Source organism: Desmodus rotundus, chromosome 13, assembly GCF_022682495.2.
Source record: "Desmodus rotundus isolate HL8 chromosome 13, HLdesRot8A.1, whole genome shotgun sequence".
NCBI lineage: Eukaryota > Metazoa > Chordata > Mammalia > Chiroptera > Phyllostomidae > Desmodus > Desmodus rotundus.
In genome coordinates this window covers 32,587,602-32,604,180 of record NC_071399.1, presented here as the reverse complement: position 1 = coordinate 32,604,180, position 16,579 = coordinate 32,587,602, and the positions used below count along the sequence as shown (strand labels likewise).

At 40.9% G+C, this 16,579-nt stretch overlaps 1 protein-coding gene and 2 pseudogenes across 2 annotated transcripts in view; 1 reads left to right on the top strand and 2 right to left on the bottom strand.

Moving 5' to 3' along the window:
* The window catches only part of NALF1 (NALCN channel auxiliary factor 1), a 615,306-nt gene extending 613,397 nt beyond the window's left edge, over window positions 1–1,909 (bottom strand). For both annotated transcript variants that reach the window (XM_024578906.3, XM_045186723.2), the window contains exon 1: window positions 364–1,909. In XM_024578906.3, coding sequence (XP_024434674.2) covers window positions 364–1,287 — 924 coding nt within the window. In that variant the 5' untranslated portion in view covers window positions 1,288–1,909. The remainder of the gene's footprint in view (window positions 1–363) is intronic.
* Window positions 1,910–6,834: 4,925 nt separating this feature from the next.
* Window positions 6,835–7,261, bottom strand: LOC112321407 (protein BUD31 homolog pseudogene; annotated as a pseudogene).
* Window positions 7,262–14,600: 7,339 nt separating this feature from the next.
* Window positions 14,601–16,319, top strand: LOC112321504 (RNA-binding protein 39-like; annotated as a pseudogene).
* Window positions 16,320–16,579: the final 260 nt, after the last annotated feature.

The window sequence follows — 16,579 nt, the reverse complement described above, 5'->3', positions numbered from 1 at the left end:
TCCATCACTGTCTTCCTAACAAGCCACATTCAAATTCCATTTTTTCTAAAGGTAACAGTTTGAACAAATTGCATATCTGAAAGAGGTAATTTAAGCCCTAGCTTTATTATCTCAGAAGACCAGGGTGTTCCTTGATCTCCCAAGGATTCCCAGAAGAAAGCACCTGTTCACCAGTAATCCACGAGGTATTCCCAACTCAAGTACCAAGTCAAGCTCTCACAACAACAATAATGACGATAGAAGTAACAAAACCAGAGCAAAAACAAAAACAAAACTACTTTAAAACTCTAGAAGACACCTCAACCAAACAGAATAAATGGAAAAGCTCAAGAAGAACAGGAAAAAAAAATCCATTGTTCCTACCTTACAATCTTCAGGACAGGATTTCACCGAGTACTCCTGCGATTGTAAATATTTATGGAGCACACTTTCAAACTCTTCGTACTTCTCCTGAGCGTGGTGGTCGTAGTCTTGGTACGCCTCGATGCATTGCCTGCAAGTGGTCATCTCGCCACCCTCCTTGAGCACCACATCCAGACTACAGTTCAAAGTGTTGGGACTTGACAACCCCGAGAACAACTCCCAAAGTGTGTAGGAATTACAAAACGAAAGGTAAAAATCCGACAAGTTCCAGAGTGGAGTTGGATGCGTCCCCCTCACCTGCTGCTCCGCCGCCCCAGCCGCCACCCCCCGACTCCAGTTCCTGGCGCAGACCGCCTCTGCGCTCTCCACAGTAAAGCACTGGCCTGAGGAGGAGCCCTGGGGGTAACAAGTCTCCAGGCGCCACACGGGTTTGGCAGAGTTTCCTAGAAAAAGAGCCTTGCTCCGGTTGTTTTTGCCTCCGTTGCCCTGGCCGCCGCCGCCGTCTCCAAGGGAGGGGGGCAGAGTGGGGGACGAGGAGGCGGAGAGGAGTCTGTGTGCCTGGGCGGCGGGCGAGGACTCCCCCATGCTCGCCAGGAGCGCGGGCCAGGAGGGTTCCTGCTGCCGCTGCCGCTGCTGTTGCTGCTGCTGCTGGCGTTGCCGCTGCTGCTGCTGCCGCTGCTGCTGATGCTGTTGCTGCTGATGCTGATGCTGCTCCTTGTCCCGAGTCCGGGTCAGCTTGGCTTCGGCGCAGAACCACAAGTGATCAGAGAGCAGGACTGTGAAAAACAAGAGAGATGCCAGAGACAGTCGCCATTTCTGAGCCCTCTCTGAATCGATGAACGGTTTCTCGTTCTCCCGGGGTGCTGCCAACCAGATTTTTAAGCCGTCGTCATACTGCCGACACATCCAAGCACCCCTGGTCATATTTTGGGAACGCACAGCCCGGGCCGACTCCACCGTGAGGGCTCGTGTGCCGGTGTCACCACAATATGCATTGACTTAAAGGGTTTAATTTCCTTATCCCCTCCTCCCGTTTCTTCTCTCTCTTTCTCTCTCTCTCCCCCTCTCCCTCTCTCTCTCTCTCTCTCTCTTTCTCCCGCTCTATTTGCCTACATAAATATTACCAGGCTTTGGAGGAAGATCTCACTTGCTTCCGACCTAATCATCAGCCGACCCCATCCTCTGTAGAGTAGGAAACAATAGTACAGAGAGAGGGGGGGAGAGAGAGAGAGAGAAGCAGTCGAAGGTGGCTGGGCTGGTGGCCGGTGGTGAGCTGAGTGCAGGAGGTGATGGTGGAGGTGGCGGGGCGGCTGGCGTTGCTCCTCTCACCCAGGCATTGTCAGAGCGCTGGTCCCCATGGCCCTGCTGAGGACAGCCCGCTCTTCCCTGCCGGGGGCATGCCGCGTCTCCAGTGCCCACTGACGGCGGCGAGCGACCAGTGCGCCTCCCCAGCTCCTCTCCTCCTCCTCCGCTTCTCCTCCTCTTCCTCCTCCTTCCTTTCCTTCTCCTTTCTCTCCTCCTCCTCCTGCTCCTACTTCTCGCTGTCTCTCCCCGAGTTCCGAGCCTGGGCAGCCGCTGCCGGCAGGGCTCTCCCTCCCCCCCACCCCCCACCCCGCGCTCTAACTGCCGCCGCCGCTGTCGCAGGTCTGCCCGCGGGCGCCTCCGCCGCTGGGCTCCGACTGTTGACGCCGCCTCCCCGGGACCTCGGGGCCGAATCGCCTGGGTTGGGCCTCCCGAGAGCCACAGTCATCTTCAGTCCCCGGCTAAGTTGCCGCCATCTTCGTCCTGGAGAAACACTTTCTTGGGGGGAGCGCTGGCTTTTGCGTCATCTCCTCCCGCGCCGAGATCTCTCCATCCTGGCGCATTGGCTCTGGGCTCGGCCAGGGCGGTGGAGGAGGGCGAGGACGCACGGGGGCTGGAGGTGGAGTGGGGGTGGTGCGGTTGTGCCCACGGGCCCCGCCTGTGCTTCTGGGCTCCGGCTTTGCTCCTTCGTTTCAGTCCCCTTTCCCCACCTTTTGGCTTTTTCTGTTAGCACTGACAAAAGTCAGAATGCGGATGCAGGACTGAGGATGTTAGCTAATTCCTTCAGCATCTCCCCACTCTCTCTCCGCCTCTGGAAAAAAAGCCTTGCTGCGGTCGGTACCAGGCTTCTAACTGGAGAGAGGGTCTGGGTATTGCACTCTTTAACTAAGTAATGATCGACTTCAAATGAAAGGTTGGGGGCGGGGATGCTGGTAGGGAAGTAAACATGAACTGGTTAGAGGAGAAAGGGGGTGACATCTGGTCTCTTTACATGGTCCTGGGGATCCCTGAAAAACTACAAAGCAGCAACCAGTGCGTTGAATTGTTTTGTCAAGTTAGTTTAGTGCTTTATGTAGAAAGAATGGTGTGCGTATCTATAGCTATATGTGTCCCCATATAAATTACAGAGAGCATTTGATAGTCAAAAGTAAAAGATTCGAAATGGGCTCATACAGCCAGGAAAAAACAGTAACACCTCGGATATCTGGGGTCACAGCCCAGCCTTCTGCTCAGAGTCCAGCTGTTGACCTCGAAAGATTTCTCCTCGGATCTGGAGCATCCCAAGCTTCCTTGACCCCAGTCCCCTCCGAGTAAGGCTTTGCTATCTCTCAAGACTTCCGCAGCAGCGGACCAGCGGACCACCTAGGTGGCAGATGCTGCAATCCAAGCCTCTGGTGCCCCTTAGCGTTGATTCTCGGAGTTCCGAGAAAGCGATAGGCGCTCTTGAAACGGGATCCCTAAGATCCCGGCTCTTGCGGGTTGGTGCTGTGAGCAAACGTCAGTCTGGCTTTTTATGAGGACCCTGCCCACTCTATCCCTCACTCCCACCGGAGCTACCAGAGCAGGAGACTGCCCTGGTTCCCGGATCCTCCTGTGCGCGGAACCGCAGCGCAACCTGGTCCTGAGCTCTCTCTGGCAGTGGCCTAGGAAAGCTGTTTATTCCACCTAGTAAATCATTGTATCCCTTCCCGCTTTATAATGACCCTAATACTCTGTCCGGCGCACGTTCACATAAGCAGTGTTAGGATGCCAAAGTTCTAAGTAAACATCTTGAGAAACCAAAGGGATGGATCATTGTATTCATTCTATAGAGATGCTGAGGGTATTGGGATGCTGGAGCAGTGGGTACTTTTAAAACGCCAGGTTGCAAAGGAATGGGCAGGCTTCAATTAATTAGTCCTGTCTGCGGCATAATACGGTGTATACTGAATTTTATCCACATAAACTGTAAGTTCCTAAAAACTATATGCAGTGACTATCAAAGCTTGGTGCCGTTGACAGGGCTGGTTGATCTGTAAATGTCACTTAAGGTCTTAAAGGACAATTTGTGTAAGCATATTATTCTGACTCTTTGGATTTCAGAGTACCAAATTTTTTTAACTGCAGAAAAGATCTAGAAATTTACAGATATGTCTTCTCTGGCAAGTTTATCCTTACCATAAAGCATCTTTAAATAGGCAAAAATTGAGGTTTTGTTGAGAATTTTTCATATAGGACCAATGACTTTTATCTGCATTTAAAGGTATAAACACACATATGGATTCTTATAATTATTGTGGGAGATACAGTAGGGGAAGTCAACTCCTATTATCTAAATAAAACAGAGAAATAATGTCACATTGACAGAACAGTTTAGTGGTATGAAGTTCTTTTAAGGGTTTACATCCTCAGTTCTTCTTTTATACAGTCCTCTTGGCACTTAATATTTAACTGTGGGAAATATTTGAAATACCTCATACCATTAGCTTTTTTGGAAATTAGCTTTGTTGCACTCATTATTTAAACATAATGTTGAAGGATTCATTTATTAATTTAATACAAATGCAGAAATAGTTACTATATGAGAGGAGGCCCAAAATATGTGGAATTATCTTCTGGTAGGCAGGCCCCTTGTAGTACAGGGTTCCCCCACTAACTGAGTGTTCTAGAAACCCATCTCTATCAGTGCTCCAGCTGGTGTTATTGTGAGAGGCTGCATTCAGTGCCAGTGAATTTTTTAGGTATATTTTATTGATTATGCTTTTACAGTTGTCCCAATATTTCCCTCTTTGGCTTTCTGGCTGGACACCTCCCTTCCCTCCATCATCAACCCCTTTAGTTCATGCCCACGGGTTGTGCATGTTAAGTTTTTTGGCTTCACCATTTCCTATACTATTTTTAATATTACCATGTCTATTTTGTTCCTACCAATTATACTTCTTAATCTCTGCACCATTTCCCTCATTCTCTCCCTTCCCCATCCCAGCTGATAACCCTCCAAATGGTCTCCATACTATGATTCTGTTCCTGTTCTGGTTGTTTGCTTGCAAGTTTTATTTGTTTGTTTGTTTTTAGATTCAGTTGTTGATAGTTGTGAATTTGTTTTCATTTTACTGTTCATAGTTTTGATCTTTTTCTTAGGTAAATCCCTTTAATATTTTATGTAATAATGGCTTAATAATGATGGATTCATTTAGCTTTACCTTGTCTGGGAAGCACTTTATCTGCCCTTCCATTCTAAATGGTAGCTTTTCTGGATAGAGTAATCTAGGATGTAGGTCCTTGCTTTTCATCACTTTGAATACTTCTTGCCAGTCCCTTCTAGCCTGCAAAGTTGCTTTTGAGAAATCAGCTGACAGTCTTATGGGACTTCCTTTGTAGGTAACTCTATCCATTTCTCTTGCTGCTTTTAAGATTCTCTCCTTATCTTTAACCTTTGGTGATGTAATTTTTTTTTCTTTTTTTATCTTTATTATATTTTTCCATTACCATTTAGTCCCCTTATATCACTCCCCCCACCGCCCAGCAATCACCACACTGTTGTCCATGTCCGTGAGTCTTATTTCTTTTTTGCTCAATCCCTCCATCCCCTAACCCACCCACCCCCACCATACACACACACATTTATGATGTGTCTTGGTGTGGTCTTCTTTGGATCCAACTTGTTTGGGACTCTCTGTGCTTCCTGGAGTAGTATTTCTATTTCCTTTACTAAATTAGGGAAGTTTTCTTTCATTATTTTTTCAAATAAGTTTTCACTTCCTTGCTCTTCCTCTTCCCCTTCTGGCACCCTCTATGATTCAGATGTTGGTACATTTAAAGTTGTCCCAGAGGTCCCTAAGCCTATCCTCATTTTTTCAAATTCTTGTTTTGTCTTTCTGTTCTAGTTGAATATTTATTTCTTCCTATGTCCCAAATCATTGATTTGAGACCCTGCTTCCTTTCACTGTTGGTTCCCTGTGGATTTTTATTTATTTCACTTACTGTAACCTTCATTTCTTCCTTTATGTTTTGGCCACACACACTGAGTTCTCAGAGCATCCTGATCACCAGTGTTTTGAACTCTGCATCTGATAACTTGGCCATCTCTGATTTATTCAGTTCTTTTTCTGGGGTTTTGTTCTGTTCTTTCAGTTGGGCCATATTTCTTTGTCTCCTCAATTTGGCAACCTCTCTGTGTTTGTTTGTGTGTATTAGGTAGAGCTGCTTTGACTTGCTGACTTAGTGCACCCATTAAGTTGTATGGGGCAAGCCTTAGGTGTTCGCCAAGGCAGGACAACCCACTTCACTGCTTTGTGGCTCTATATGTGGGGAGGGCTACAAGAGGGGACACTGAGGCTGCTTGGCTTCTGGAGGTTTGCCTGGCACTCACCCCACTTTCAGTCACTTCACCCACTTCCCATATGCAGCTGGTACCCTTCCAGCTACTGTCCTGTTGGTGAAACCTAGAGTGGGTGGGTTTGCATACATTCTAAGTCTGTGTGGGCCCTTGAAGGGTGAAAATCTGGCAGTTTCTTACAACCAGAGGTAATGGGGATTTATCTTCCCAGTGTGGGAACCCTGGGTTGGGTGGTCTGGCTTGGGACCGGAATCCCTCGCTCCCAAGGTATCCATCACAATTTGTATCCACCTCATATGAATGCAGGACCATCCATTCTGCCATCACCACCACCTTTCCACACAACAGCGCATTTCTGCCCACTTCTGCCATTTTGCCCCTCCTACCCATCCAGATGAATGTGGCTTCTTTAAGTCCTTGGTGGTCAAATTTCCATATGGCTCAATTTTTTGATGGTTCTGGGTGTTATTTGTTTTGAGATCTAGTTGTAATTCCTTCTATGGTTGCACAAGGAGGCAAAGTATGTCTGCCTATGCCTCCATTTTGGCTGCTTGAAATTTTTTTAAAAAAATATTTAGAGTTTTGTATCGGCATCTAGCTTAAGCTGAGAAGATAGTCTTTAAATTCTTCTCTTTTGATAGTTTAAATTACTTGGACATTGAATAAAATATTCTTTTTTTTCAAGGTTAAAAGTTTTATTTCTACACATTACAGCTAATGAACAACAATGCCTTCACACATAGAGACCATTGCTCTACCAGAGGAGCTGCTCCCAGGAAAGGGGTGGCATGACAGGCAGAAACCTGTGAAGTCCAAAGTCTTGGGTGGAGAGGGGTCAGTGCTCAAGGGCCTCAGCCTGAGCAGCACCGGCAGCTGTAGTGCGCACACTCGATGATCCAGCCCACTTCCAGCTTGCTTTTGGGAAATGCAGTTTGTCCCAAAATTGGTGTTCCATGTCTAAATGCACCACAGGCAACATAAGTTCTCATACCCCTGCTTTTTCCATTTTGCAATCAGGTTTTTGTCTGCATAGTCTTCTTTAATACAGTATTCATACAGTTCTCTGCTTATGGATTTCTGCTTGTAGAAGAGGTAAAAAATATAGCGGGTCTTTTGGTGGTGGATCCTGAAGATAGGCCACAGGGATTCCACCTTCCTCTTTTTCTCATGAGGTTCTGTTTCAGCTTCTCTCATCTTTTGATCTAACTCATCCAGTATTGGTTCGATCAACTCCCAGCAATCTGGGAGAGCTTTCTGACTTTTTTTGACTTTAGGCATTTTCCCCCCACAAGATAATTTGCAAATATCTTAGGGCTGTTTCCCAAGATTGTAACTGAAAGATCTCTGGTCTCTTCAGTTACAGGCTCAGGTTCTTGTCCAGCTGAACCAAATACACTGTGACTTTGGGAAGTCACATTCTCTCTCTGGTCTTCAGTTTCATTTGCAATCTTTTTGGTGCATCAGACATGTTCCAATCAACTGAGATGTTCCAGAGATGTTCCAATCAACTGAGCCACCTGATCAGGGTGCCAAGGTCTCTTTTTAAATTCAACAAACATACAACCTAGAGGCAAGTCATGTAAAGCCCATATAATAGTCCAGACCATAAGAAGACAATGGAACCTTTAGCACCATTGACTGATGCTTCTTTCTCTACCACTTCTGCTTCCCAGGTGATCATTTCAGGATGAGGTCCTTTGAATAAAATATTCTTTTCTTAACCAGTGATGTGGATGAAGATACCTTTTGAAGAAAATGCCTTAAAGTTTTAGAAAGCATTTTTTTCTGCTACCCTCTTCTTATGATTACTTTTTTTCAATTTAAAATTTAAACTTCTTGAACCAAATTCAATTTAAATACAACATAAAGTCTGCTTGTAGACCTAAGTGAGTATAAGGTCTGGTATTTTCTATTGTATAAATAAATACATGTGAAAGATATCAGAAGTCTGCACTTCTATTTCTTGGTAGATTTTTGCAGAACATGAAAGTGAGCATATCATATTCTAAATCCTAAAATGATTCTCTCTCCCTTTTGTTTTGAACCTCTTGAAACTTTGTTATAATATATAGATAAAATAGCCCAGGTTGGGTAGTTCAGTTGGTTTGAGAATCAGCCCAATAGGCCAAGGTTGTGGATTTGACCCTGGTCAGAGCACGTATAAGAATCAACCAGTGAATGCATGAATAAATGAAACAACAAATTGATGTTTTTCTCTCTGTCCCCTCTCAAATCAATAAATAAATGTTAAAAATTAAAAATGTATACAGATGAAATATAATAATCCAAAGCCTTTCTTTTTTATAAACTCAGGGTAGGGATTTTTAATTTTTTTAAATATTTTTTAAATTTTATTTATTTATTTTTAGAGAGAGGGGAAGGGAGGGAGAAAGACAAGGAGAGAAACATCAATGTGTGAGAGATATATTGACCAATTGCCCCTCACACACCTCCAAGTGGGGACCTGGCCCAAAAACCAGGCATGTGCCTTGACCGGGAATCAAACCAGTGACTTTTTGGTTTGCAGGCCAGTGCTCAATCCACTGAGCTACACCAGTCAGGGCAGGATGAGGATTTTTTAATCCTAAAAAATGTTTTAGAGGGATTTTTTTCTCCTAACTTTGTTATTTATCTATCTTTCTCTCTATTTGGCTTTAGTTATTTAATACCCAAGTTATAGGATTTAATTTCATGCTTGTTTCACTTACCTGCCTTTTCATTTTTCTTCAGCTGTTTCTTCCTCACTTGAAAATGCTGCCTGAATGGTTTTATATTTCTCTTGGTCTCTCCTGTGTAAGACAGAAAGCTCAGAGTAGCCTTGTCTAGGGAAGCCCCCAGGGTGTCCCTGAGCTGGGATGTTCACACAGAAAGTTCACAGGCAGACTAGAGTGAGTTTTAGAACACAAAGATGATGTCAGGATGATTATAATTTTAATATGGAAAGGGAAAATTCATCAGAGACCTTCTGCTAGCCCAAGAGAAAGGTGAGTCATGTGGCTGAATACCTAAATAGATGACCACTTCCCAACTGCGTACCACACCACCACCACCCAGCCTGGCTTCTTTTGCATGTCCTGAGCCTCCAACCCAAGCAATATGGACTTTCATCTCAATTCAAACCTGTTCTTGTTCATAGTGATTAATAACACCTCAATTGAATATAAAGACCTTAAGTTCCTCTTCCAAGAAAAACAATAACAGAAGTTCTGCTGAAATGAACTATCGCATTTGTTCTCAAAATATATATTCTTTCTTCTCCTAAGTCCAGTATACTATCATTTTTTACTAACACCCTTCCCTAATCCCACCACTCCATCTTTATATTCTTTACATTCCATGTCCACTAGTGTAGAGTTGTGTTCTTTGTTGAGTGCTCTCATTATTGACAGGTAGACTCATTATAACTCCCAGGGGTAGGTTTAAAGCTAAAAACCAACAGAGCTACTGATATCAAGCTATTTACAATTCCTCTAGACAGTGTTTCTCAGCATTACCTCTATTGACATTTGGGGTGAGATAATTCTTTGTTGTGATTGGCTGTCCTATACTGTGTCTGAGGTTCAACAGTCCCCCTAGCCTCTACTCATGAGACACCAGAAAGACAAACCCCTCTCCCTAGTTTAGACAACTAAAATGCCACTAAGCATTGCCAAATATCTCCTAGAACTTGCTCCTAGGTAAGAACCACTGCTCTAGAAACATCCTAAAGTAATAGTGGTTACCTAATGCATATCTTCATGGGAGTTCTGGCATCAGATATAAAACTATAATTTTTTTCCTTAATCCAGGGGATTTATGATCTAAGAACTCGTCACTTAAAATCACCACCTAAACATACTCTCCTTATAGACTATTTTTAAAAGACTGAAAAATATTGAAACCCCCTTAACCTCTGCCCAACACAAAGTTGAGGGGACAGTTGACAATTATCATTTAAATCTGATCGTCAGAATTTTTCACCATAACTCAGACTAAAATATTATTTATTAACCAGATCTTTTGTGTTTATATGTAGACCATCAACCACAATGTAGCATAAACTAAACTAAGTATATGCATGTGTTCAATAACCATAGTTGTAATTATATAATATATATTACAAGTATTATTTATACATTCTAGAAAATTATTTAAAAAATGGCAATTTAAAAAGTTATAAATAATCCCAACAGCCAGATTTGGTCACTATTTCTCTTTTGTAGTATGCAACATTTATTTTATATTACAAATCCCCTTGTTTGTGACATTTACTAAGCCAGGTGGTATTTTTAAGGATTGAAGTAGATAATAATGCAATTTCTCCTTCAGTATTGCATTATTAATTTTAATCAGAGACACACAAGTTCTAATGGTGTCTCAGAACATTAGCATCTCTTTTTTCAAGCATGTGATTAAATAAGAAGGAGGATTAGGAATGGGGAAAATAAAAGAAATGAACAATATATAAAATTAAATGTCCTTTACTCTCAGGGTGAAGAAGCAAAGCTGAGCTGTTATTTTTATCTTATTATTATGCACATCTAGTCAAATTATGTCTCACAAAATACTTCAATAATGAGTAGCAAAAGTCTGATATGCTGTATTAAAATAACAGTGTTTTATCTGCTTTTTAAAAATAATTAGGATACAATTGTCTGCATTTTCTCCCCATCCCTCCACCCCACCCCAGCCAAACCCACCTCCCTCCCCTACCTCTACCCTCCCCCTTGATTTTGTCCTTGTAACTTAATAAAAATAAAAAAATAAAAAATAAAAATAATAAATTAAAATAAAATAAATTTTAGTTTATAAAATAATTAAAATAATTAGGATAATAATACTCTCTAAAGATCAAAGAGTTAAATAGTTAATGCTTTATTTGAAAGTAATCTGGACCTCACCTTCTTCTAATGGTTCCTATGGATTAGAACGTTTTAAAATAAAACAGCTTTAAGTGCACAGGCTCTCTGAAAATAAGTTATCAACAACAACCAATCCCAAGTTGGTTTGCTCTATGTTGATTCTAGATTAAACATGGGATGACTGAGATGAAATACCATGTCTGGGCACGTGAAGCTCAATAGTTTAGCTAAGGAAAAGAAATAACAACTAGGTCAGCAACCATAATACAATGGAAAGTGCTCAAAGATTAGCAATTTGAGAATCTTCAAAAGAGCAGGGTTGAACTCCGATCCAATTTTCAGACAGACCAGGATAGTAAAACATATTAAGCACTGAGCAACATTAAGAATTCTTGAAGAAGACCTCAATATTCAAGATTCTGGTGCTTGCAAGAACCCAAGGCAATGGAGAATCTATGGGTTTGTGGGCTGTGCTGGAATGTGTGGCAGGGAGGTGGGATACATGGGAAATCTGCAAGGAACAAACTAGAGAGAAATGCTGAGGCTCCATGTGAACAATACTATACAATAAGTGAAGGAAGTTGGATCCACTGAAGGTAGTTAGAATTCATTGAGGGAATTTAGATATTGGTTAAAAGTTCATTTTCATTTACAACACTGTTCACTAAAATCAAAATGATAAATATTGCTCAAAGAAGGTGTTAACCAGGTCAGTAAATGTTGATTCTTGTTAGCTTATCCATTCAAATGTAGCACAGTGAAAAAGAGGAGCAAGTTAGCTTATTCATTCGATGTAGCATAGTTGAAAGGAAGAGCAAATAGTTTGGCTGGAACGTAAGGTTCATTTATCAGCAACAGCAGTCTGTGGAGTCTAGAAACTCCTACGTAGGTTTTACCTAAGAGTGTGACTAATAGCATAGAGAAGTTTAATAGCTCAGGCACATTTCAGAAGGCTGCTGAATCAAGGGTACACAGTTGCAAATACAGTGTATTAGGGATATGGCAATGGGATGTGCTTTATATAAGAGAACATTGCGGAAATAATCTACACATTTATCATAGGACTGTGTTTACTCTTTAGGGTGTCATTTATGCTTATATCCTTCCAAGAATTCAAAATTCTTAAGTTATTTGATTATACTTATTTTAATAGGAATATGCACTTTTATTCCTATTTAAATGTCTTAATTTTTATGCATCAGAAGATAGTGTTCTAACTCTGCTTTTGTATATATAAAGAATAAAATGTTTATTGTCTTTTCAAATATTTACTCTTACCCTCTAGATTTAACATCAGCCAAATCATTTTAAAATAATTGTAGAGAAGTCTAATCAAAAATAAATCTTTTTTTTTTGCTAGCAAACACCACTACTTGAATACTTCCACTCCCTAAATCAAATATATATAATCCTGAGATTTTTTTACTTTGAATGTCTTCTGGATGCAGAAAAATAAGCACATCCTCATTGTTGTTATTATACACTGTTTATGGACATATATAAGTGAAATTAGATTACATTCTTTTATACTTATTCATCTAAAAAAGGAATTTTGTACTTTCAGAATTCACAGATAATATGAAAATTCTTGACCAGAATGTCTACATTTTAAAAAGAAACTGAACATAAAAAAGCAATAAAGAATAGTCTGTTTATTTATAAAGAAAATAAGATTAAACCTTTAGCTTTTAAGTTCTCTACAGCTAATATAAACCTTTTTTTAAACATAAAAACAGATTCTAGCACTATCAGGTATGTGAGGGTTCTGATTAATTACCTAAAATGGTAAATGTACTTGTAAATGTACATTGGGCAGAACTAAGACTTGCTCTCTATCTGTGTACTTGTAATTGGCTCTACCTCAGTAGTTTTCAAATGTTGGTGGGCAGAGAATCAAGTGGAAGCTTAGTGAACTCGGTCCCCTCTCCAGAGATCTGCTTTAGTGGGACTAGGATGAGGTCTGAGGAAACTGCTTTCACAACAATTCCTCTTGGTGACTTTATATAACCAATAAATCTTTCTATATACCATGACAACCTGCTGGATAGAGTGACCAATGATAGTCAAATGAGGATACACCCCTAAATTTTAAACCAATATCAAGATTCATCTGTAGGAGAATGTGGTCTTAAATATTATTATTTGTGATTGAGAGTTAGCACATGTAGTCGAAGAATGTACATGTAGGACCCATGGACATGGATAATGGTATAGGGATTGACTATGGAATTGGGGGGGGGCTGGGTGGAGGGTGGAAAAGGAAGAGAAATGGGACATTTGTAATAGCATAAAAAATAAAACATTGAAAAATAAACCCATGATTATGATAGAAAAAAAGAGCACATATAGAGTTAGTTCATGAACATTTTCCATAGAATGCAAATATACCACACATAATTAAAAATCTACATAACAGTCATCATCATGGAAATTGCATATTATTTTCCAAATAGAGTTCTGGGTATACATGTAAACACACACAGTTTTGCAAGTGAAAAAATGACAAAGGGAAAACATTTCCTTCAAGACACTTAGACCAAGTTCCCTGAGAAGAAATAAACAAAAGTTATTGAAAAATATAAGGACTTAAACAGTAGGAAAATATGCCTGTATGTAAACAGGAAGATGATTATTATGAAGATAGATATTCTCCCTAAATTAATTTAAATATGACTGAAAACAAGGTAACATTGTTTTTCCTGAAAGAAATTACCCCTCATAAAAAGAAGGAGCCACTTTATGTCCAAATCCTTACAAAATCTCTCATATTATGGGGCTACCACATTCTATTTCAAACTTCTTTTGGGGGATTTTGAAATAAAATAATAATATTCCCTAAAATTATAGTCCCCAATGTTAGTTTTAGATGCTTATACAGTTCATCCAATGAAGCTGTTACTGTAACAAAATTAGATATTTTAAAGGAGGTAAATTTAGTAATTATTTCTGGGGTAATGATTCCACAATAGCAAGTATTAGATGTCATTTTAAATGTGGATTTTAAAGATCAGAGTGTAAAATAATATAATAAACATTCATGTGGCAGTGGTTAAGAATATATTGTCAAAAATTTTAGGTTTTGTTTTTATTTTTTTAAAAGAGAAAAGAACAATCTTACCATTATACAAATGGATTCTCTAGTTTGGTACAAAAGTCGCCAGTCACATTGTCCCAGAACTATGCAAGTACTGGACAGAGAGAATGAAGTTGATGGTGACAACGGCTGTAGTAGTGAGGAGGGTTCTGATACCAAATCCACAGTGTGAAGAGTTAGAATACTAGTGTTTCTTGGCACATGAGAGTATAAAAAAGGTCTTTCAAAATTAATATATTACTCTATGTGCAACTTTCAATAAATGTCTACTTAAATTAATACACAAGGTATTATAACTAGATATTTGCTATTTAGTTTCATTTTTATTCTTAAATTTGGTAAGTACAAACTTAAAGAAGCCTTTCTGGGATAAGTTTCTGATTCATTAAAAAGCATGGTCTGGCCATTTCAGAGAAGATGCAGGCGTCATCACAGGCTTGGATCCTGAGCTGCCCAAGCCGCCCTGCCGCCCTGCACTCTGGAGGGGCTTCTCTAATCCCATTGCCTCTTCTTGATTTGCTCAAGCCGGTCTGCCCCCCGGGCCTGAAATTCGGGCTGGGCGGTACTGAGGCCTGGACCTAGAGGCTTAACTGCAGCAAGGGCGGCTGAAGCTGCAGCAGCCCCCTTCTTTCTGAACAGGAGCAGCACAGGGGCCTGGAAGTCTTCAGGAGCGTTAGAGAAAATGGTAGACGATGCTGATGTTGAAGCAATGCTTGAGGCTCCTTACAAGAAGGGTGAGAACAAGTTGAGCAGTGCTAATGGCCATGAAGAACATAGTAGAAAGAGGGGAAAAAAGCAAGAGCATAGGTCGTAGTCATGAACAAAAAAGAAACAAAAGTAAGGAACGGAAGCGAAGCAGAGATAGAGAAAAGAAAAAGAGCAAAAGCCATGAATGGAAGCAAAGTAGAAGCAAAGAAAAAAGACGGAGCTGCTCAAGAAGTCTAGATCTCAGATTCAGAGGCCGCTACAGAAGTTCTTACACCAGACCAGAATTTAATGGTACCATCCGAGGAAAGATTGGGTTACCTCAGAGCATCAAATTAAGCACACGTAGCTCCCGAAGCAAAAGTCCTTTCAGAAGAGACAAGAACCCTGTGAGGGAGGGAACCTATTGACAATTTAACTCCTGAGGAAAGAGAGGCAAGGACTGTTTTCTGCATGCAGTTGGCAGCAAGAATTCGGCCACGGGATTTGGAAGAGTTTTTCTCTATGATAGGAAAGGTTCGAGATGTGAGGATGATTTCTGATAGAAATTCAAGACATTCCAAAGGAATTGCTTATGTGGAATTTGTCGATGTTAGCTCAGTGCCTCTAGCAATAGGATTAACTGGCCAAAGGGTTTTAGGAGTGCCAATCATAGTACAGACATCACAGGCAGAAAAAAAACAGAGCTGCAGCAATGGCAAACAATCTACAAAAGGGAAGTGCTGGACCTATGAGGCTTTCTGTGGGCTTGTTACACTTTAATATAACTGAAGATATGCTTTGGGGGATCTTTGAGCCTTTTGGAAGGATTGAAAGTACCCAGATTATGATGGATAGTGAAACAGGTTGATCCAAAGGATATGCATTTATTATGTGTTCTGATTCAGAATGTGCCAAGAAGGCTTTGGAACAAATTAATGGATTTGAGCCAGCTGGAAGACCAATGAAAGTTGATCCTGTTACTGAAACTACTGATGCTCCCAGCACTAGCTCATTTTTGGGTAGTGATGAACTGGAAAGGACTGGAATTGACTTGTGAACAACTGGTCATCTCCAATTAATGACAAGACGTGCAGAGGGTACAGGTTTGCAGATCCCACCAGCAGCACAGCAAGCTCTACAAACGAGTGGCTCTTTGGCATTGGTGCTGTGGCAGATTTGCAAACAAGACTTTCTCAACAGACTGAAGCTTCAGCTTTAGCTGTGGCTGCCTCTGTTCAACCTCTTGCACCACAGTGTTTTCAACTCTCTAACATGTTTAACCCTCAAATGGAAGAAGAAGTTGGATGGGATACAGAGATTAAGGATGATGTCATTGAAGAATGTAATAAACATGGAGGAGTTATTCATATTTATGTTGCCAAAAATTCAGCTCAGGGCAATGTGTATGTGAAGTGCCCATCAATTCCTGCAGCCATTGCTGCTGTCAGTGCATTGCATGGCCGGTGGTTTGCTGCTTCAAAATGATAACAGCAGCATATGTACCTCTTCCAACTTATCACAACCTATTTCCTGATTCTATCACAGCAACACAACTACTGCTTCCAAGTAGATGATGAAGGAATATATAGTCCCTTATGTACATAGCTCCTTTTCTTTCTTGAGAATTCATCTTGAGTTATCTTTTATTTAGATAAAAATAAAGAGGCAAGGGTCTACTGTCATTTGTATATAATTCCTGTTACCTTGAAAAAATAAAAATCTTAACAGGAAAAAAAAGGGAGATGGTCTTAACACATTATATTTGTGTTTGCCCTATATTCTGTACAAATATGGTTATTTAATACAATTTCAATAAAAATAGAATTTTTTGTAGAACCTGAAAAGTTATAAGACTCTCTGGAATTGTGAATAGATATTGGCATGAAGCTTTCCTGGGTGTGTTTCTGCAACACTTCACAGCTGTCATAGGAACTTCTGTCTCACTTTCAAGTGAACTTCATGAGGCTCCATTAT